General features: G+C 62.5%; 1 protein-coding gene across 1 annotated transcript; it reads left to right on the top strand.

The window, feature by feature from the left end:
* Nucleotides 1-357: 357 nt before the first annotated feature.
* On the top strand, nt 358-20,763 carry HCN2 (hyperpolarization activated cyclic nucleotide gated potassium and sodium channel 2). The gene is made up of 8 exons (XM_065875202.1): nt 358-1,001; nt 10,147-10,570; nt 11,630-11,791; nt 12,782-13,000; nt 14,453-14,599; nt 18,064-18,304; nt 18,499-18,663; nt 20,024-20,763. Exons 1-8 carry the CDS (start codon nt 358-360, stop codon nt 20,761-20,763), a joined length of 2,742 nt encoding a protein of 913 aa, XP_065731274.1.
* Nucleotides 20,764-21,030: the final 267 nt, after the last annotated feature.

Raw genomic sequence — 21,030 nt, 5'->3', positions numbered from 1 at the left:
AAGGCCCCTCGTCAAGGTCGCGCGCGGCGGCGATGACCTTGGGCGCGTCCCTCTTTTTCGCGGGCCTCAGTTTCCCCTTCTGGGACTAGGCTTGATCGGATCTCCGAGGCCTCGAGCCGCGTGACCTTGGGCCGTCCCAGAGCCAGCGGCCTCAGTTTCTCGGGCGCGGGACCCGTGCGGGGCGCGCCGGGCGTGTGCGCGGGCAGAGGAGGGGCTCCCGCCCCCTCCCCTCCCCCGCGGCCCCGGCTCCGCCCCTCGCGGCTCCGCCCCGCCCTACCCCCGCCTCCCCCCTCCCTCGGGCTCGGGCCGGCGGCGGCGGCGGCGGCTCCGCTCCGCACTGCCCGGCGCCGCCTCGCCATGGACGCGCGCGGGGGCGGCGGGCGGCCAGGGGAAAGCCCGGGCGCGACCCCCGCGCCGGGGCCGCCGCCGCCGCCGCCGCCGCCGCCGCCCGCGCCCCCGCAGCAGCAGCCGCCGCCGCCCGCGCCCCCTCCGGGCCCCGGGCCGGCGCCCCCTCAGCAGGCGCCCCGGACCGAGGCGGCGCCCCTGGAGGCGGCGGACGAGGGCGGCCAGCGGGCCCGACTCCGCAGCCGAGACAGCTCGTGCGGCCGCCCGGGCACCCCGGGCGCGGCGAGCACGGCCAAGGGCAGCCCGAACGGCGAGTGCGGGCGCGGAGAGCCGCAGTGCAGCCCCGCGGGGCCCGAGGGCCCGGCGCGGGGGCCTAAGGTGTCGTTCTCGTGTCGCGGGGCGGCCGCGGGGCCCGCGCCAGAGCCGGGCGCGGGGTCGGGGCCGGCGGACGAGGCGGGCAGCGAGGAGGCGGGCCCGGCGGGGGAGTCGCGCGGCAGCCAGGCCAGCTTCATGCAGCGCCAGTTCGGCGCGCTCCTGCAGCCGGGTGTCAACAAGTTCTCGCTGCGGATGTTCGGCAGCCAGAAGGCCGTGGAGCGGGAGCAGGAGCGCGTCAAGTCGGCGGGGGCCTGGATCATCCACCCGTATAGCGACTTCAGGTACAGCCGCCCAGAGGGCCGGCCGGCCGGCGCGGAGGGGCACGGCGAGCGGACGCGCACAAGGGTCGTCCTGGGAGCGCTGTGGAGAGGGCGGGGCGGTGTGCCCCGCGGGTGACCTCGGGGCCCCTCGGTGACCTCGGGCGCGTCCGGGACCCGCCCCGGAATGACCCGGGCGCTCGAGGCGCCGCCCTTGGAGGGACACTGGGAGGCGCGCGCCCCCTCCCACGCAGCCTGACATTCCCCACCCTTCGGGTGGGCGCACGTCACGGGCCGCAGGACCAGGGTCTGAGCGCGGAGGGGCGGAGAGGACGAATAGAGGGGAACGTGGGCACCGGCGAGGCAGCGGAGCGGAAGGAAGGAGGAAGGAAGGGCGCCCGGGAAGGACGCACCCCGTGGAGGCTGGCGGAGAAAGGGTTAAGCGGACACGCCGGGTCCCAGGGTCTCCACCTGCGTCCCACGCCGCAGGGAGGCGCGTTCCGGGTCCCTGGGCCTCGATATTGCGCAAGGAGGGGACACTGTTCGTGCTGGTGTCCCCCGGCTGTGTCTACTCTGAGCCGCATCAGCTCCAGCGGCTGGGTGGTGTGCCCAGGTGTCAGTGGTGGTGATGTTGATGTGAATTTAGCTGGCTGATCCGTGCAAAGGCTCAGAGCAAGGCCCGGAGCAGGCTCAGCCGCGTGTGTTTGTGGTGTGCCCAGGTGTCAGTAGTTGTGTAGATGCTGATGTGAATTAAGCCAGTTGGTGCGTGGAAAGCCTCAGAGCAAGGCTGGAGCAGTGTCACGCCGCCGCGTATGTTTGCAGTTCCGTTCCCGGGTGAGCGCTGTGTGGCCTGAGAGTGTGAACGATGCATATCATTGCAGGCCGTGTGTGTGATCACGAACATGTGACTGCGGCGGGCAGGGGCCGAGTGCTCTGGGGGGGTGTGTCTGCATGGCGGATCACTGGTGTGTGTTGGGGAGAGAGGGAGTGTGTGCGCATCAGCGGGCAGTGGGTGTGAGGTGTGTGCATGGTGTGTGTGTGTGAGGTGATGTGTCCGTGACTGGGGTGTGTGAGTTGGGGTGCAGAGGGTCTCCCCAGGCCTCCGGGCCAGGATCTCAGGGCAGGCACGGTTTCAGCACCACGGACAGCAGTCCAGCGGCCTCCGAATCCTTTGACACCGCGGGTCTCCCCTCCCTCGGGCCTGAGGTCGGATTCCTGGACCCCCAGAGCTGGGAAAGCGGAGCTGTGGGACTCTGCCTTTCCCTGGCCCTCCATATCCCCTGTGCCTGGCAACTGGGGAAACGGAGGCCCAGGGGCACACAACTCAGGAACGGAGGCTGGAAAAATGTCCAGGATTCCAGCTCCTCACCCCCAGACCGTCCTGGGAGGTGAATGCAGCCTTGACCGGCGGCTTTGGGAGAGGCCAGGGGGTCCAGATGGGGTGCCTCTGGATGGGCCCGACCGGCATGGGGGCTCAGCACCCCTGCAGATGGTTCCAGTCTGTGAAATGGGGATGAACTTGACTTCCAGGGCTCCCTGGCCCACCTGGCCCCTCTGTGAATGGGGGCTAAAGCCAGCTGGCTGGAAAGGGACGTGGGGGCCATGTGGGCAGGGGGAGGTGGCTGCAGAAAGTAGCCATTCCTCTGCCCCTCCAGCACATCCGCCTGCAGCATCCTCGGGGCTGTGGGTGGCCCTGGGCTTCCTCTCAGCTACAGAAGGGGTGGGGGCTGCTGGGAGAAGGAGCTGGGCGTCCCCAGCCTTGTGCGCGTCCAGCACAGTTGCCCGTGGGTCCCTGGGCAGATACATTCTAAACTGGGGGTGAGCAACGGGATGGGGGTGAGGGAGGGATGAGTGGGGCCTGTAGCTGGGACTAGGTGAGCCAGTCAAAGTAAAAACCTTAAGACCCTGCCAAGCTGGGGTGCTGCGGGGCCTCTACAACCCCCCACGTTTTGGGAACCCTTCTAGACCCCTCGGATTCAATCTGGAGACAGACCCCCCCAATCACATGATCGGAGAAGTGCTTCCTGAGCCCCTCTTGGGCCACAGCACCTTAAGAATATAGATCCAATCCTCATGTCAGATGTGAGGTGGCTGCCGCAGCTACCCCAAATTTACATGCGAGGAGAGGGGGTCACGGAGAGGTAAAGTCACTTGCCCAAAGCCACACAGCTAGTCCCCGGCAGAGCAGGGATTCATTCCTGGGCAGGCTGGCCCCTGAGTCTCCACTTTCGGACTGTCAGGCAAGCTGGCCCCTGGCCATGTCCTGTCCAGGCCAAGAAGAAATGGGAGGAGAAAGGCATCCTGGGGATTGTTCAAGATAAGGGGGTTGCCCAGGGGGAGCCGTGGGTCATCTCTGTGTTCGTGTGAGTGTTAGTTTTAAGACCCATTTGTGGAGCAGTAGGGAGAGGCCTTTCTGGGTCTGCTTGTCCACATTTGGCTCCGTTTGTCCTCATGACCTGACGGTGCAGACACCATCCCCGCTGGTGCCCGGGTAAGCCCTGGACATGACTTAAAAGGGAGACTGGGCCGTGAGACCAAGGCTTCTCCCCCAGCCCCAGGTCCTGCCCAGGGCCGTGGCATCTCCACTTTCTTGAGCTACAGCTTTGCTCAGATTGGCACGGCACCCATCTGGCATGGAGCACAGAACAATTCGTGTTTGGTGAACTGGAACAGCCTTGGTCACGCCTAGCTCCTCGGGCCACGTGGGCTTCCAGGGAGGGCATGTGTCTGCAGAGTCCTCGGGGAGGGGGGCTCTTGAGGAAGGTGACTGGACCGAGGCCGGAGGAGCGGGCTGCAGAGGGGCTGCGGCAGTCTGCGGCGAGGCCTGCACCCGCTTTGCATGGCCTGGAGTCCTCTCCGGGCTTCCCTGCCTCAGTTTCCCCAAATGCATGGTGCACCCCATTTCTCTCGTTCCGGTCGATGTCTGCACCGCCCATGCGTTCAGAAGCGGCCTTTTTTCCTTGATACGCTTACCTGCCTCTCCCCACCACCTCCATGGCGTCCTGGGGCCTGGCACGTCGGGGGGGGGGCGGGGCCCAGGATGGTTTTGGGAACCTGCCGAGGGGCACACATGGGTACCAGGCAAGGTCAGTCAGGTCGTGAGCCCCGTTTCCTGGCAGCTTTGGAACAGCCCCAACCCTTTCTGAGGCATGTCTTCACTTCTTCATGGGGCCATGAGTAACACTACAGCTGGCGCCCGGATACAGATGTTCTAGGAGCTTCCATGGGGGCGGGGGAGGGGAGAAGCATGTTCGAGGGACAGCAGGAAGGATTCAGGTTCAGGAGGGTTGCTTTTCCTTCTTTGCACCCTGAGGTCCATTTCTGAGTCAGAACAAGCATGAAGACCACCCCAGAGCAAAGCAGGGAGAGCGGCCAAGGGGCCAGCATGGAGGGTCACAGCCTGGGCCACTGCCTCCCGGAGGTCCTGGGGCCCTGGCAGGATCTTCTGCCCCTGCCCCCAAAAATGTATGAAGAAGAAATACAGTTAACTCCTTCACCTGGCCACCCCGGATTCTAGAGGCCAGAGAGAGGGGTTCGTGGGAAGGAGGAGAGCTCAGAGGGGAGGGTGTGGGTCGTGGTGCTCCAGGCAGCTAGGGCCCGGCTGCAACTCCCCACCGCCCGTTCTGGACAGTCCGCTTTTTCTGCCACTTCCTCCACCTCCTTAGTTGGTGGTCACTTGGTGGTCAAGGCAGCCGTGGCCGTGTGGGAGCGTGGGCAGGTCGGGGGGGCGGGTAGAGGCTTCATCTCCCTAGAGAGAGTGTGGGCAAGTGGCTCCCCACGGCCTTTCATCCCGTTCCCGAGTCTGTAAGTGCTTCTGAGGTCTGACCTGAGTCTCTCCTGCTGCTGCCGCCGAATTTCAGTTCAATGTTCCCGAATTGTGTACCACCGGGGGGCCTGGTTTGTGGGGAGAAGATAAGTGGGTCCTTTTCCTGGCCCTCAGCGGAGCTTAGACAAAGCCAGGACAGGTGGATGCCGACGTGTATCTGTGTGACATCCTGTGGGGTCCCTGAGGGCCTGGGGTGATGGAGGGGCTGGCCTGAAGATCCAACAGGGCTGGAGGACTTCTCCTGCCCCAGATGGCCCTACGGATTAGCGGGAGATCAGGATGCATCAGCTCATGAGAATAAACCCTGAATGATCCCAAGTTGGGGCGGTGGTGAGGGGCGGGGGCCAGGGTTTCCCCGGTTCTGAATCCAGCATGAAGGCACTCAGAGTGGGGGGTTGGTGGACATGCCCATTTCCCAGGTGGGAGGATTGAGGCCCAGGGCCCACCCGGCTGGGAGGAAGGACGCTCCACGGTCCCTGTGAGGGGTCAGGGGCCTGAGGTGGCCGAGGCCCCTCTCCTCTCTCCATTGGTTTCCTGCCAGAATTTGGAGTTTCTGGCCCCTGAATTAACTGCTTTAAAAACGTCACATCCCCACACCCCCTGTTTCAACATCCATGACCTGGGGGTTCAGGGGGACACTGGGGGGCCTTCCTTAGCTACCCACTTGCTCAGGACAGACCCTGCCTCACTTCCCCCATCAGCAAGCCCAACCCAAATGCAAAGAGCACAGGCTACCCCACTTCCTCCCTGGACGCCGCCCTCCGCCCCTTCCTTGCCTTCCGGCTGCCGGCAGGGGCATCTCAAGATTCACGTCCGTCCTTCTCACTTAAAACCTGCCATGGCCATGGCCTCCACGGCCCTGTAGAGCCCGGCTCCCACCCCCTCTCACCCCTTCTCACCTCCCTTCACACCCCTGCTCCAGCCCCAGGCCTCCCAGCCGCCCCGAAAGGCAAACTCCATGCAGCCACGGGACCTTTGCACTTGCCGTTTCATCCGCCCAGGGTGCAGTGCCCGCGCTCTGCCTAGCGGCCCTTCTCCATTATCCACCCACATGTCACTTCCTCTGAGAAGCCGTCCCAGCCCACCCTGGCTAAAGTGGCCCCTCTGAAGCATCCCACTCATTTATCTGTCTGTGTGGAACGCCTGTCTCCCCCCTGGGCTGGGGGCCCTGAGGGAGGGCCGGGTCTGTCTGGTCGCCATGTGTCCCCCCAGGCCTGCACACAGTCAGCCCCACAGTCTGCCCTGTCTTGGGATCACTCAGGAACCTTCCCCTGCAGGAGTCTCAGTTTCCCAATCCCTGACACCTGCCTGGGATCCGTAACTCACATCCGAGGGCTCAGGTCCTAATAATCCATCCCTAGCTCATCCTTAATCCCTGACCCCCCCTCCCTTCCCGGCCCCTAATCCCCTAGGATTTGCCCGATCCGATAGGTAATTCCTGGACTGCTTCCAGCCTGGTTCTTGGTTCTCTGACCCTGAAGGGAGGGAGCCGCTACCCTTGTTAACAGCGTCCCTGAGCAGCCACTTCAAGCTCCCAGGACACCCCTGCCCCTCGTCCGGCCCTGCCCTGCCAGGTCCTGGAAGAATAGGGCTGCTTGTCAGCTTCTGGAATTGGAGGGGCCCCAAGTGCTGGAGGCAGGAGGGTGACAGCATGGTCCTGAGCTGTGGCCTGGAGGTCTGGCCGCCTGGGTTCCGTCATTTCACCACTTCCCACCTGGGTTTCTCCGCCTGCGCAGAGAGAAGGGTCGGGGCAGCTGCTGGAGCGGGAACTGGGCCCACAGTGGGGGCCCTGCTGACATCAGAGCCATGTGGGTGTGGCGCCCGGGAGAGGGTTCCAGGCTCTCCTGTTCACAGGGCGCTGGGGGTCGTTGCCGCTGAGCCCCCGCACCCCACCAGGAGCCCCAGCCTTGCTGGTCTCTCAGGGCCCAGTTCCTGTCCTGGCACAGGCAGGAAGCGGGATCTGAGTGTTTCCCGATGGGGCCCGTTGTTTGTTAGGAAGGACCTTTCAATACGAGGTTTAATTACTGTCCCTGAAGGCCCTGGGTGGCTGAGGGCTGACTCAGGCCCCTGCAGGCCCCGACCCCGTCCCAGAGGTCTCTGGGTCCCAGGGGTCTCTGGGGCAGCCTGATGCGGGAGGGGCTGCCAGAATTGGGCAGAGGGAAGCATTGTGGCTCAGAGAAGGACAGTGATTAGCCCTGGGATGCACAGCCCAAGGGGGCGGGCAGGGCGAGGAGAGGGGGTGCTGGGGAGAGGGACCTGGATCCTCTGCCCCAGCCCTCAGTTTCCCCTCCTCCTACCCAATTCCAGGAGGACCAAGGGCCACAGGCCTGGGGGCGGCAGGCTGGCTTTCAGGTCTTTGCACCCCTCCCTGGCTGGGCCACCTCTCTGGTCTGTCAGTGGGGAAGTGTGGTGCCTGCACCCCCACCCCCACCCCCTACCCCCAGAACAAAAGGAGGGAACGTCTATGACGAGTCGCCTGTGAAGGAGGAGGCCGTCTTCATCCTGGCCATTTACGCTGTGGCTACCCGACGCTGGTAGTTTCTAGGCCCCCCGATTTAGATGGTTTCTAACCCCCCCCCCCCTGGGTTTCTAGGCTCGCGCCCCTGGCCTTCCTGCTCGCTTTGTCCCTGGGCGTGAGCGTCCACTGCCATGGAAGCTCTGGTGGTGGAAATGGGGAATAGGCAGGTGCGGCCCCTCAGTCAGGTTGGGGCTGGGCCCCTGGGGGTCTTGAGGATGAGGAGATGCCCCATTTCAGAGGTCTGAGCCCAACACCTTGTCTGGATTCAGGCAAAAGAAGGTCTTGAATTTGGAGCAGTCATTTGGGTTTTGCCCTTAACACTCACCCCAGATCATGTCAACCCTTTCAGCTCTCAAGGTCTCCATCCCCACACCGAGATGGGTTTCCCGGGCTCTCCCCATCATGGTCGGAGGCCCCATGGCCACTGGGAGAAGGCTCCAGTACATGTGGGCGGACAGAGCCGGGGGTGGGGGAGAACCTCAAAGCCTGCCGCTCCCTGGGCTCCTCCCGGACAGACAGGAGACTGAGGTTCCCAGGGGCTGGAGGGACTTGCCCAAGGTCACACCTGCCAGTGGGCGGGAGCCCAGGTCTGGCTGCTGTCACCACGGTCTTAGACATTGGGTCCCTTCCAACCTTGGCTCTGGAAGACCAAGCTGCTGTGAACATCTTGTTACAAATCACTTTTTAATTTTCTTCTCTTCCTCTTGGATGATTTCCTTGGGATCAATTCCCCGAAGTGGAAGAAGGCCTGGGTCACCCGGCAGGCGCGGTGCTGTAGCTCTGCCCTCGGGGGGCTGCTCAGAACAGAGCCAATTCACAGTGAGTCCCAAAACAGGGAGCCCAGTGCGGCCAGGCCAGCGCTGGGGTTTACGGCTTTCTGCTAATTTGGGAGAGTCCCTCCAGCCCTTGGGAACCTCAGTCTCTTCTTCTATCCATCCAGGAGGAGCCCGGAGAGTGGAAGGCTTTGAGGGTCCCCCAGGCCTGTCCTGCCTACACATGCTAGAGCCTTCTCCAAGAGGACATGGGGACTCCGGCCAGGATGGGGAGGGCGCCGGGCCTACGGGAGAGCCCTGGAAACCCACCGCGGGGTGGGCGTTTCTCCCTGCACCGTGATGGGCAAAGTCAGACGCATGACTCTTCAGAATCTGAGACCCTCCTTTGTCCGAATCTAGACAGGGGGTGTGGGCTTAGACCCCGATCTGGGGCATCTGCTCATCACTGAGACCCTGGGCCTCGGAGGTTTTCTCTTTACGTATACGTGTTAACAGAAATATAACAGTTAGCCTTTAACCATTTAAAACGTACATCTTTTAATGTGTACACAGCGTGTTGCAGCCACCCCCCTTAACACTCGCCAGAGCTTCTTCATCTTCCCAAACAGAAACTCCCCCACCCCTACAGCCACAAACCCACTCTGTGTCTGTGGATCTACCTGTTCTGGACGTTTCCCATCAGTGGAATCACACACCGTGGGTCCTGCTGTGTGCGGCTTGTCTCACTGAGCATCGTGGTCTCGGGGTCCACCGACGTGGTAGCGGGTGTCGGGGCTTCTCTCCTTTCCGCGGCTGCGTGACGCCCTGTGTGTGGAGGGACACGTGTGTTTGTGTGTCCATCCGCTGGTGGACACTCGGGTTGCTCCCACACCATTGTGAATCGTGCTGCCGTGGACGCTGGTGCACAAGTGTCTCTTTGAGTCCCTGCTTTTGAGTCCTTGGGTGAAGGCCCAGGAGTGGAACTGCGGGGCCACATGGTGACTCTAACTTTCTCAGGAACCGACAGGTTTCCCTTGGAGTGGTTTTCTTTCCTATTTTATCGATTGCCGCAGGGCTGGGCATCTCTCCATGTGGCCTTTGCTGCATCTGTCTGTCCTCATGGGTAAATGCTGGACTCGGAACACTGTGCCCGGCCGTTAATATTCCATACATGGACGGGCCTTTTTCTGGGAGCACAGAATTCCCGGGTGGAGTTTTGGAATCGACCTCCAGGACTTGTATCGGTCCTGGGCATATTTGGCCAGTCATCCCTTTTTCGGGTGTATTTATCACATGAAACATCCAAGCCGTGGCCAAGTCCCGTCCCTCAGGCTCTTCCGCCACCTGGCCCTGCGCTCTGCCGGGCAGGCCTTGGCTTCTCCCTTTTTCCCAGACGGCCTGGCACCCTGGCCTCTGTCCGGTCCCCAGCCCCCCCCCCCCCCACCGGCTGCTACCTGAAATGGATGGACAGCCTGTGCCCCCTGTTCAGCCTTCCGGTGCCCCACTGGGAAGTCCGGCCAGGGTGGGGGTCCTGCACCTGGATGTCAAACTGTGGGTGTCCGGTGCCCACCCAGCACCTGCAGCCCCCGGCCGCCCAGCCACTCAACCCTCCTGGCTGCAGTTCCCACCCCCCCCACCCCCCCCCCGCCCCTCCAGCTCCTCCGCGTCTGTCTTCCCCTCCTGGCTCGGCCCTAGTGCTTTTTGGACGGCAGCCTTGTGCCAGGCACGTTGGGCCTTCTTGGTCCTGGGAAACATTTAGTCAATTTTTGAGCGGCCTCTTGGACTCTTCCAGGTCTCCGGCTTCTTCAAGGAGAGAAGGTCAGGCTGGGCCAGCGAGAGGGACCTGGGCTGGGGGAGCCCAGCCGGCAGTGGAGTGCTGTCTGGGGCTTGGGAGGGCTTCCTGGAGGCGGGGTCCACAGTAGCCGGGGCCAAAGTCTCAGCTTTGCCGGAGGAGGCGAGCGCTGGGCTGGTCTTCAGAGGCGCATGCGCGTGTGGTGGGGCAGGCAGGCTCCGCGGAGGGCCCCGCGCAAAGGTGGAGGTGTGACCGCGTGACCGGCTGCACCTTGCCCCCAGGTTCTACTGGGACTTCACCATGCTGCTCTTCATGGTGGGAAACCTCATCATCATCCCCGTGGGCATCACCTTCTTCAAGGACGAGACCACGGCCCCGTGGATTGTGTTCAACGTGGTCTCGGACACATTCTTCCTCATGGACCTGGTGCTGAACTTCCGCACGGGCATCGTGATCGAGGACAACACGGAGATCATCCTGGACCCCGAGAAGATCAAGAAGAAGTACCTGCGCACGTGGTTCGTGGTAGACTTCGTGTCCTCCATCCCCGTGGACTACATCTTCCTCATCGTAGAGAAGGGCATCGACTCCGAGGTCTACAAGACGGCGCGCGCCCTGCGCATCGTGCGCTTCACCAAGATCCTCAGCCTGCTGCGCCTGCTCCGCCTGTCGCGCCTCATCCGCTACATCCACCAATGGGAGGAGGTGAGCACGGCTGCACGTTGGCGCAGGGGCGGGGCCGTGGGCGTGGGCAGGGTCGTGATGAGCGAGGAGGAGTGGTGACGCGGATGCAGGCGTGGGGTCTGTGGGGTCGTGATGGGCTGGAGCGGGGCTAGGATGTAGGGGCACGGGGTTGTGATGAGCGAGGGGGTGGTGATGGGTGAGGATGCCGTGACGGGACCCGGCCACTGGCTGCAGGAGGGGGGCAAGGAGGCACCAGGAACAAAAAGGCGGGGCCGTGATGGGAGACTCTGGGCGGGGCTACCGGGGTCCAGGGACATGGTCACAGTGAGAGGACAGGTGGGGATACAGGCGAACGAGCGGGGTCATTGGGTGGGGCACTGGGCGGAGTTACAGGGACTGCAGTGAGGGGCCCAGGAACCTTAGGGGTGGAACCTGGGCCTCGGGGCGGGGGCGGGGGGCCACGGGGCGTGGTCACAGGAGCTTGTACGAGGTGGAGGGTGGGGGGGGCGGTCACAGGGAGCGCAGCATGGACGCTTAACGCATCCGCACCCCTCTCCCTCCTTCTACCCTGTAAGAGGCATACTCCACAGCCCCGGTGGCAACGGGGAAACTGAGGCTCCGAGAAGCGAAATCACGCCCCTCTCCCCCAAGTTCAGACCCGCCTCTGGACTGAGTGTGACCCGATTCCTGAAGCCCGCGGCCACCACGCAGGCTCAGAGTCGCCGCCACTGTCCGGGACAGCAGCTAGGCTCCGAGGCGGGGAGTGGGTGGGGACAAGGCTGCGGAAAGAGGCCGTGGTCCTGGGAGAGGGCAGTGGGCAGGCAGACGGCCGGGCAGAGAGATTTGGGCGCCCGGGGCGGCAGGCCGAGCAGGGGGCCACGTGCTCTAGTCTAGGGTGCTGCATTACCTTGAAAGGCAACGGGTCTCACAGGAGCGGGGGCCCCACCGGCCGCGTGGGGGGCGTGGTGAGGTGGGGCGGCTCCCGAGGGGAGGGGGCCCTGCGGAGGGCTTCGGGCGGGCGGAGGCCCCTCCCTCGCACACCGCCTGCGGGACTCTCACGGACGCCGCCCCTCCCCCCAGATCTTCCACATGACCTATGACCTGGCCAGCGCGGTCATGCGCATCTGCAACCTCATCAGCATGATGCTGCTCCTGTGCCACTGGGACGGCTGCCTGCAGTTCCTAGTGCCGATGCTGCAGGACTTCCCGCGCAACTGCTGGGTCTCCATCAACGGCATGGTGGTGAGCCCCGAGCCCCCCGCCCCACGTCCGCTCCCGGAGCGCGCGGCGCCTGAAACGCTGCTCTCCGACTTCGAGCCTTGCCTTGCAGACCCCGGCACCGTGGAGACCTTTGACCGTTTGAGGGGCTCTAGGACAGTTTCTGCCCCCCCAGGGATCGCATCATCTGCTTACTGTGCTTTGCGATGCATTCCACTTTTTAATTTGCATACATGTATTTAAAAGACAGTTTTATATCATAGCCCCTCAAATGGAAAGATGGTATCACGGGCCGTGAGAGAGAAAAATTGGAGACTCACAAGCACCTGTTACTTCCTGGCTGAGATGCTGAGTGTTAAAAGCTTTCCTCCTGCACGTGGGGCACAGGGCAGGTGGGCATTGATGGGCGGGAGCAGCGGAGGGAAAACCCGTGGGTGCCCAGCCGGCGCCTGGCACAGCTGCCTGGCTGAGGCAGCTCACTGTCTGGCCGGACACCCAGGCATGTGGTCCTGTTTCCTGAACGGGGCCCGCTGCCCCCTCCCCTAGCCAGGTCAGCTGAGGACCGGGAAGGGCTCCCGGTCCTGCCTGATGCCTCCCCCCTCTCCACCCCTCTGATCAGATGCCAGTGTCCCCGACTCACTGTCTCCGGGGTCCCCGGAACTTCCCCATTCTCTTGGCCTCACAGACACTCTCATCAGAGGCTGAAGAGTGGCGGGGGCTCCTGAGCCCCCAAGGCTAGACCCTGGCCCCTCCGAGCCTCAGTTTCCCAGGACTGAAGCGGGGAGGCGGCTTCAGACCCGCACCTGCTGCTGAGTTGCTGTGACGTGTGCGCACAGCCATGTCAGCTGCCTGAGTCTCAGTTTCCCTTGGTTACCTCTGGAAGACACGGAGCTCACCACCTGGATGCCTGGGGGAGGACCGGCAGGCGGGGCCCTGGGGGGGTGGTGTGTGTCAAGGGGCTCCCTGGGGGCCGCAAGCGCCCACCCACCCACCCACCCACCCGTGGCCTTGCAGAACCACTCGTGGAGTGAGCTGTACTCCTTCGCGCTCTTCAAGGCCATGAGCCACATGCTGTGCATCGGGTACGGGCGGCAGGCACCGGAGAGCATGACAGACATCTGGCTGACGATGCTGAGCATGATCGTGGGCGCCACCTGTTACGCCATGTTCATCGGCCACGCCACCGCCCTCATCCAGTCGCTGGACTCCTCGCGGCGCCAGTACCAGGAGAAGGTGAGAGGGGGAGGCACCCCCCTGGGTCTGGGGGTCCACCCCACATCCCCCCAGCTCTGTGGAGGAAGGAAGTCTGGAGCCTGGAGGGGGACAGGGCAGGAGGGGTTGAGGGAGACACAGGCCAAGGAAGGGGACGGGAGCCAGAGGGGTCCGAACAGGACAGGGCGGCCAGTCCAAGGGGCATCAGGGGGCTCCAGGCGGGGAGGAAGGTCTCTGGGCCATCTCGGGAGGGGCTGGGGTCCTAGGGTCGCTCAAGGACACGGGGGAAGCCTCTGGGGGAGCAAGGATGTCCTGGCGCTTGGCCTCGGTGGAGCCAATCCGAGGGCTGTGGGCCGGGAAGGGCCGAGAGAGGGCGGGTGCGACCCCACAGGCCAGCCCTCTCTGGAGGTCAGCCTCAGTCTCCCCTCCCTAAAGCCAAGGGGGGGGCCTGGTCCCTGGGACATCGCCCCATTGGCCCTGCACTGCTATCCGATGGCTGGCCTCGGCCAGGCAGCTGCAACCCCCCAAGCAGTGCCCAGCAGTCGGGTCGGCTGGGTCAGCTGGGCCTGGCGCCAGGCACCCCGGCTGTCCGGAAACCACCAGCCTCCTACCCAAACATGAGCTGGTGCCGCCACCCGCCTGCCGTCACGGGTTCCGCTGAGCTCAGGGCAGCTGTGGCCAGGCGGGGCTGGGCTGATTTCTCGAAAGATCATTGGGGAGGGGAGCCAGGGCCACCAAAGGGTCTGGGACCTCTGGGGCGGGGGCCAGTCCAGCCCCCTCTAGGGGCTGGGGGTGGGGTGCTGGTGGCGGGAAAGGGTTGCCAGATGAAATTCAGGACAGGACTTCCCAGTGGTCCAGGGGTTAAGACTCCACACTGCCACTGTAGGGGAAACGGGTTCCACCCCTGGTAGGGGAAGTTCTGCGTGCCGTGTGGTATGGCCAAAAAAAAAGGAAATCCAGGACATAGCAATAACTTTTTTTTTTTAATTCATTCATTTCTGGCTGCGTTGGGTCTTCGCCGCTACGCGTGGGCTTTCTCTAGTTGCGGTGCGTGGGCTTCTCATTGCAGTGGCTTCCCTTGCTGTGCAGTGCGGACTCAGTAGTTGTGGCGCACGGGCTCTAGAGCGCAGGCTCAGTAGTTGTGGCGCACAGGCTCTAGAGCGCAGGCTCAGTAGTTGTGGCGCACAGGCTTAGCTGCCCCAGGCTTAGCTGCTCCACAGCACGTGGGATCTTCCAGGACCAGGGCTCGAACCCGTGTCCCCTGCGCTGGTAGGCGGATTCTTGACCACTGCACCACCAGGGAAGTCCCCCGCCCAGGATATCCTTATCTGGGGCATTTTGGTCGTTTATCTGAAGTTCAGATCGCCCTGGGCATCTCGTAGCATGTTACTGTTAAGTCGAGGCCCACTCGGAGCGGGGGCTCGGGAGCGGCGGCCGCTGACCCGGGCCCCCCCGCAACCCGCCCTGTTACAGTACAAGCAGGTGGAGCAGTACATGTCCTTCCACAAGCTGCCTGCTGACTTCCGCCAGAAGATCCACGACTACTACGAGCACCGCTACCAGGGCAAGATGTTCGACGAGGACAGCATCCTGGGCGAGCTCAATGGGCCCCTGCGGGAGGTGAGGTGGGGGTCCGCGTGCGGAGGAGGGTCCTGGGGGAGCCCCACGGGCCCCTGCAGGAGGTGAGGGGCGGGGTGCTCACTCCAGAGGCTCCAGGGAGGGTCCTTCCTGCCCCTCCCAGCTCCTGTTGTGGCCCATGGTTCTCGGTGTCCTTGGCTTGCGGACACGTCACCCGGGCCTCTTCCTTCATCTTCACGTGGCCTGTTCCTGTGTCTCTGTGTCCTCTCCTCTGTAAGGACACCAGCCACTGGGTTCAGCACGACCTCATCTTAACCAATCACACCTGCAAAGGCCCTGTTTCCACATCTGGCCCCGTTCACACGTACCAGGGCTCAGGACTTCAGCGTATGATGGTGGTGGGCGGACAGTTCAACCCGTGACCCTCAGCAAGCAGTTACTGGGCGCCAGCCGTGTGCCCTGCCCTGTTTCCAGGGAGGTGGTGCCAGAGGGGAAGCTCTGGGAGGGACGGAGTGGGGGGGGGCTTGGGGCGACTTCACAGAGGCAAGTGTGAGCCTGCGTGGCCCTGAGGAGGGATAGGAACGGGCGCTAGGATTTCTTCTGAGGGTGGAGGTGCCTCCCAGCAGGGAAGCACTGTGGCTACCTGCAACGAAAATATTCGCTGGGTAATTATTTTCATTCATTCGCTCATTTACAGACAAACACCTCACAGACCACAAAATGCGTGAAATGCCGTGTCAGAGTGGTGCCACCACTGCCGCCTAATCCCGCGGCCTGGCTCAGGACACCCGGCCCTCACTCCCCATTCCCCTCCCGCCAGCCCCTGGTGACCCGTGTTTGATCATTACTTAGGTGTTTACATAAAGTCAAATTTACAAAACCAGATATATTCAGAAAATGCCCGTCTTCTGTCCTGTCCCTCTGCCCGGTTTCCTCCTGCTCTCTCCGTCCATTTTCTGCCTTTTTAACAAAACAAAGGCGGGCAGGCCTCCGGGGTGTCCGTGCCTGGCGCTCCCTCTCGGGTCCTGTTATGCTTTGTGGGAGGAGCTCGCGGCACAGGGCAGAGTCGAGGGTGGGGTCGGGGCCCTGCCGGTCTGTCCAGATTCCCCTCCGAGGGCGCCACGAGGGAGACGGTCCCAAAACGCCCAGGTGAGAGGTGCACCCCTCAGGTGCGGTTCTCTTATTTTCCTGCCATCAGAGGCTTACTTGCATTTCTTTCTGTAAACTGTTCATAACTTTTGCTTGTTTTCCTACAGAACTTTTGGTCTTTTTGTTTTTATTATTTTTTAAAGATTGGGAGCGATTTATTCATTTATTTATGTACAGCTGCGTTGGGTCTTCGATGCTGCATGCGGACTTTCTCTAGTTGCGGCAAGCGGGCTTCTCACTGCGGTGGCTTCTCTTGTTGCAGAGCATGGGCTCTAGGCATGCGGGCTTCAGCAGTTGTGGCTCTCGGGTTTAGCTGCTCCGTGGCCTGTGGGATCTTGCCGGACCAGGGCTCGAACCCGTGTCGCCTGCATCGGCAGGCGGATTCTTAATGACTGCACCACCAGGGAGGTCCCCGGCCGTTTTATCTTTAAAACTTGCTTACTGTGGTTTTATTCCCCCACGTGTGGAATTTTTATGCCCTGTACGTCAGGTGCTGCATGTATGCTTGCTGTACACAGTAAGTGTTCAATGTGTGCTTGTGTAACAGAGCGAGTGTTACAGTGTTCGGTGTTTGGCAGCAGGTGCACAACACCTGACTGCTGTACACAGTAGGTTCTCAATATCTACTCTCTGCGGACATCAGGCACACGATACATGCTCGCTGTATACAGCAGGCGCACAATACCTGCTTGCTGTACACACCCAGGCTTCGGAGGAATCTGCCCACGTTTTCTTCTAATACTTGTAGAGTTTCATTATTGGCATGTAGACCCCCCTATGCCTTTGGAATTTATCGTGGAATCTGGCGTGAGGAAGGGATCCGGTCTTACCTGCTGTGTGGGGCTGAACCATCTGGCTCTGCCCCGAGACTTGGTGGGGGAGGGGCACCTTAAGCTGAAGTTCCCTCCTGCTTGGGTCTATTTCTGGACTTTTCATCTGTCCCATCGGCCTGTCTGCTCTGTGTGCGCCAAACCCACTCTGCATCGCAGAGGTTTGCAATGTGCTTCGGTGTCTCAGAGGGTGAGTTCCCCCTCCCTGCTTGTCTTTGTCACGGGCTTCCCGCTACTTCTGCTCATTTGTTCTAAATGCACTTGACTAGCCCCGGTTATCGAGAAGCGAGCCGGGCGGCATTTCCACAGGGCTCTGTGTCCTGTATCCCTGCCCAGGGAGAATGGGTGTCTTCCGTCTCGAAGATGGTGAGCAGCGCTCTCTAAGGACACAATGTGTTCAAGGCTCTTCTGTGCCTCTGGGAGGGTTTTCAACGTTTCCCCATATAGATTTGGCCATGTCTTGGTAAACTCGTGCCGTGGCATCTTACTTAGCTCTTTATGTGGGTGGAAATGGGGTCTTCTCATCCATTACGTCTTCTTCGAAGTGCCTTTCGTTTGCCTGTACAAAAGCTGTGGATTTTTTATTTAATTAACTTATTTTTGGCTGTGTCGGGTCTTTGATGCTGCACGCAGACTTTCTCTAGTTGAGGCAAGCAGGGTCTACTCTGTGCGGTGCACAGGCTTCTCATTGCAGTGGCTTCTCTTGTTGCGGAGCATGGGCTCTAGGGCGCGCAGGCTTCAGTAGTTGTGGCATGCGGGCTCGGTAGTTGTGGCTCGCGGGCTCTAGAACACAGGCTCAGCCGTTGTGGCGCACGGGCTTAGCTGCTCCGCAGCATGTGGGATCCTCCCGGACCGGGGCACGAACCCGTGTCCCCTGCATTGGCAAGCGGACTCTTAACCACTGCGCCATCAGGGAAGCCCGATTTTCTTTGTAAGGTAAGCAAAGTGCCCCGTCATTAGGGTACACCCGATGGGTGTTCCATCAAGTGAAATCCCCACATGACCCCCACCCAGATCAAACATGGAGCATTTCCATCCCGCAGAAGCTTCTTTGCCAAGGATAACCGTCATCCTGACTTCTACCCCCGTGGATTCGTTTTAAGGCTCTTGGTTTTCATGTTGGTTTTTTTAACCACTTGCTATTTTGACAAATTTCCCTTGTTACAGTTTTCCATTGACTCTTTTGGGTTTTTCAGGCAATCCCATTAATACAGATAGTGAAGAGATAGCTTTACTTTTTCCTTTCCAATTCTTAACGTCTCTGAATGCTCTTCCGTGTCTAACTGCATCGGCCAGTATTGCCAACACAGAGTTCAACAGTAGAGGATCTTGGGAATCTTTTCTTGATCCTGTCTTTGGTGGCAAAACCTCCAGTGTTTGCCTATTAAGATGCTGGCTTTCAGGCTAACGTGTTGTTAAATCCCTTTCACAAACCGAAGGTCTGAGAGGTGCAACAGTCCCAAAGGTAGGGTGCGATGGAGGAGCGGGTGTGCGCCCTGCCGTCACCCCCACCTCCCACCCCTACAGGAGATCGTCAACTTCAACTGCCGGAAGCTGGTGGCCTCGATGCCACTGTTTGCCAACGCCGACCCCAACTTCGTCACGGCCATGCTGACCAAGCTCAAGTTCGAGGTCTTCCAGCCGGGTGACTACATCATCCGTGAGGGCACCGTTGGCAAGAAGATGTACTTCATCCAGCATGGGGTGGTCAGTGTGCTCACCAAGGGCAACAAGGAGATGAAGCTGTCCGACGGCTCCTACTTCGGGGGTGAGCGTCTGTGGGCAGGGGTGCTGGCGGCAGACGGAGTTCAGGGTGGGGAACCCGAGCAGCAGGAAGGCCCTGGGGCGGTGGGGGGGGGGCGGGGCTGGACCGCTCTGCTGGCTGGGAGGGCCCTGGGGACAGCTGGCTTGGGCCGCTGGGTGTGGCCCAGCAGTGAGGACGCTGCCCCTGGCTGCACGCAGAGATCTGCCTGCTGACGCGGGGCCGGCGCACGGCGAGCGTGCGGGCTGACACCTACTGCCGCCTCTACTCGCTGAGCGTGGACAACTTCAACGAGGTGCTGGAGGAGTACCCCATGATGCGGCGGGCCTTCGAGACGGTCGCCATCGACCGGCTGGACCGCATCGGTGAGTGGGCCCGGCGGTCAGCCTCGGTGGCTGTCGGGGGGCCGCCTGAGGAGCGGAGTGGCATGGCCCAGCTGACCCTCAGGGCCCCTTCTGACCCCCGGACCAGATTCCTTGACCCACTTTCTCCCTTGGCCAGACACGGCCCCGGTTTCCCAAGGATGGGGAAATGGGTGTTTCTGCTCCCTAGGCAAATGTTTGAGCACCTACTGTGTGCCGGGAGGTGTAGATGTGGCCCACGAGGCTGACGTGGTGGCTACCCTCAGGCTTGTCACAGAGGAGGGGATGTCCTCGTGACTCCAAGTGGAGACCCAGATGGGTAGGCGTTGCCGGTAGAAAGACAGAGGCATGTTCTGGGAATGGAGACACCATGTGCCAAGGCCCTGAGGTGGGAAAGAGGCCTGGAGTCCAGGGACTCAGGGAAGCTGGGAGGGAGGCGGGCACCAGGCACGTGAGGCCACAGGGCTGTAGAGGAAGGCGCTTGGGCTGTAGGTCAGAAGCACTGGGGAGCCATGGATGATCCCAGGCAGGGGAGGACCTGATCAGATGTGCACTTTACGAGGGTGGGCATATGGAGGAATCTGGTGGCCTGGCCTGTGTGTGTGTGTGTGGGGGGGGTGGCTTTGGGTAAAGGGAGAGGTGGCCGGGCAGGGGGAACCTTAGAAATGGCTAAGGACTTGCCGAAGACTAGAGCAGGATTCAGAGAGGTAGAGGCCCTTGGTGCTATGTGTGGGAATAAAGACAGCGAATGGCTGGAGAAGCAAAATGGGGTGCGGTAGGGAAGAGTTGTTAAGACTTCCCAGGACGCAGAAAGCACTCAACACGTTTATATTATGAGAGGCGCTTAAAATTTTGCTCTGTACGGTATCTGCTTCGACGTGTTTGCTATATACAGTAAGCACTCGACCCATGCTGGCTACGTACACGGCAGGCATTCAGCATGCCGCCCGTGTACAGGCAGGAGTCTGCGTGTGCTGCGTGGCACAGTAAGCGTCTGGTACCTGCGTGGTGTACACAGCAGGTGCACAATACATGCTTGCTGTATACGGGAAGTGCTCCACGCATGCCAGCAGGATTCGGGTGTCTCATACTTGCTTCGTGTGTGAAGCAGGTGCGTGACGTGTTTGTTTGCTACACACAAAGGTGCCTGATTCGTGCTTGCTGTGTACGGTAGGTGTACTAGTTCAGCTTCCTATACACAGCAGACGCTTGGCGTGTTTGCTGTGTGCAGGACGGGCTCCATTCGTGCTGGCTGTACAGAGCAGGCACTCGGAGGCAGGCCTACTGCACGCAGAAGGCGCGCCACACGTGTGTGCGGCGCACGGCAGCAGGCGATTCTGACGCGCCCCCTCCCCTAAACCAGGCAAGAAGAACTCGATCCTGTTGCACAAGGTGCAGCACGACCTCCACTCGGGCGTGTTCAACAACCAGGAGAACGCCATCATCCAAGAGATCGTCAAGTACGACCGCGAGATGGCGCAGCAGGCCGAGCTGGGCCAGCGCGTCGGCCTCTTCCCGCCGCCGCCGCCGCCGCCGCCGCCGCCGCCGCCGCCGCCGCAGGGCGCCTCGGCCATTGCCACGCTGCAGCAGGCCGTGGCCATGAGCTTCTGCCCGCAGGTGGCGCACCCGCTCGTCGGGCCCCTGGCGCTCGGTTCGCCGCGCCTCGTGCACCGCTTGCCCCCCGGGCCCGCGCCCGCTGCCGCCTCGCCCGGGCCCGCGCCTGCTGCCAGCCCCCCGGGCGCGCCCTCCAGCCCCCGGGCACCGCGGACCTCGCCCTATGGCGGCGTGCCTGGCTCACCTGCTGGGCCCGCGCTGCCCGCGCGCCGCCTGAGCCGCGCCTCGCGCCCGCTGTCCGCCTCGCAGCCCTCGCTGCCCCACGGCGCACCCGGCCCCGGCCCCGGTCCCGGTCCCGGAGCCTCGGTGCGCCCGGCCAGCAGCTCCACGCCGCGCCTGGGGCCGGGGCCTGCGCCTGCGCCCGCCGCCCGAGCCGCAGCGCCCAGCCCGGACCGCAGGGACTCGGCCTCGCCCTCACCCTCACCTGGCGCCACCGGCGGACCCGACCCGCTGGACTCCGCGCGCTCACGCCTCTCGTCCAACTTGTGACCCTTGCGCGCCGCCCTGTGGCCCAGCCAGGCCGGGGCGGGGCTGTCACTCAGACCAAAGCCATGCCGTTGCGCAGCCCGGGCCGCCCGCCCCAGAAGCCATAGAGGAGACGTAGGTAGTTGTAGTCGGACGGGCGACCCGGGCCGGCGGGACACCCCCGCCGAGCCACCCATCGCCCCGAGCCCACCCACATCGCCCCTGCCCCCGGCGGCCCCGCGCGGGCGAGGGGGCTCCCTTCACCTCGGTGCCTCAGTTCCCCCAACTGTG

The sequence above is a fragment of the Phocoena phocoena genome, chromosome 3 (genome assembly GCF_963924675.1).
Source record: "Phocoena phocoena chromosome 3, mPhoPho1.1, whole genome shotgun sequence".
In the NCBI taxonomy this organism is placed as follows: Eukaryota; Metazoa; Chordata; class Mammalia; order Artiodactyla; family Phocoenidae; genus Phocoena; species Phocoena phocoena.
Note: the sequence above shows the minus strand (reverse complement) of the source record. Positions and strands in the feature narration are given on the sequence as shown.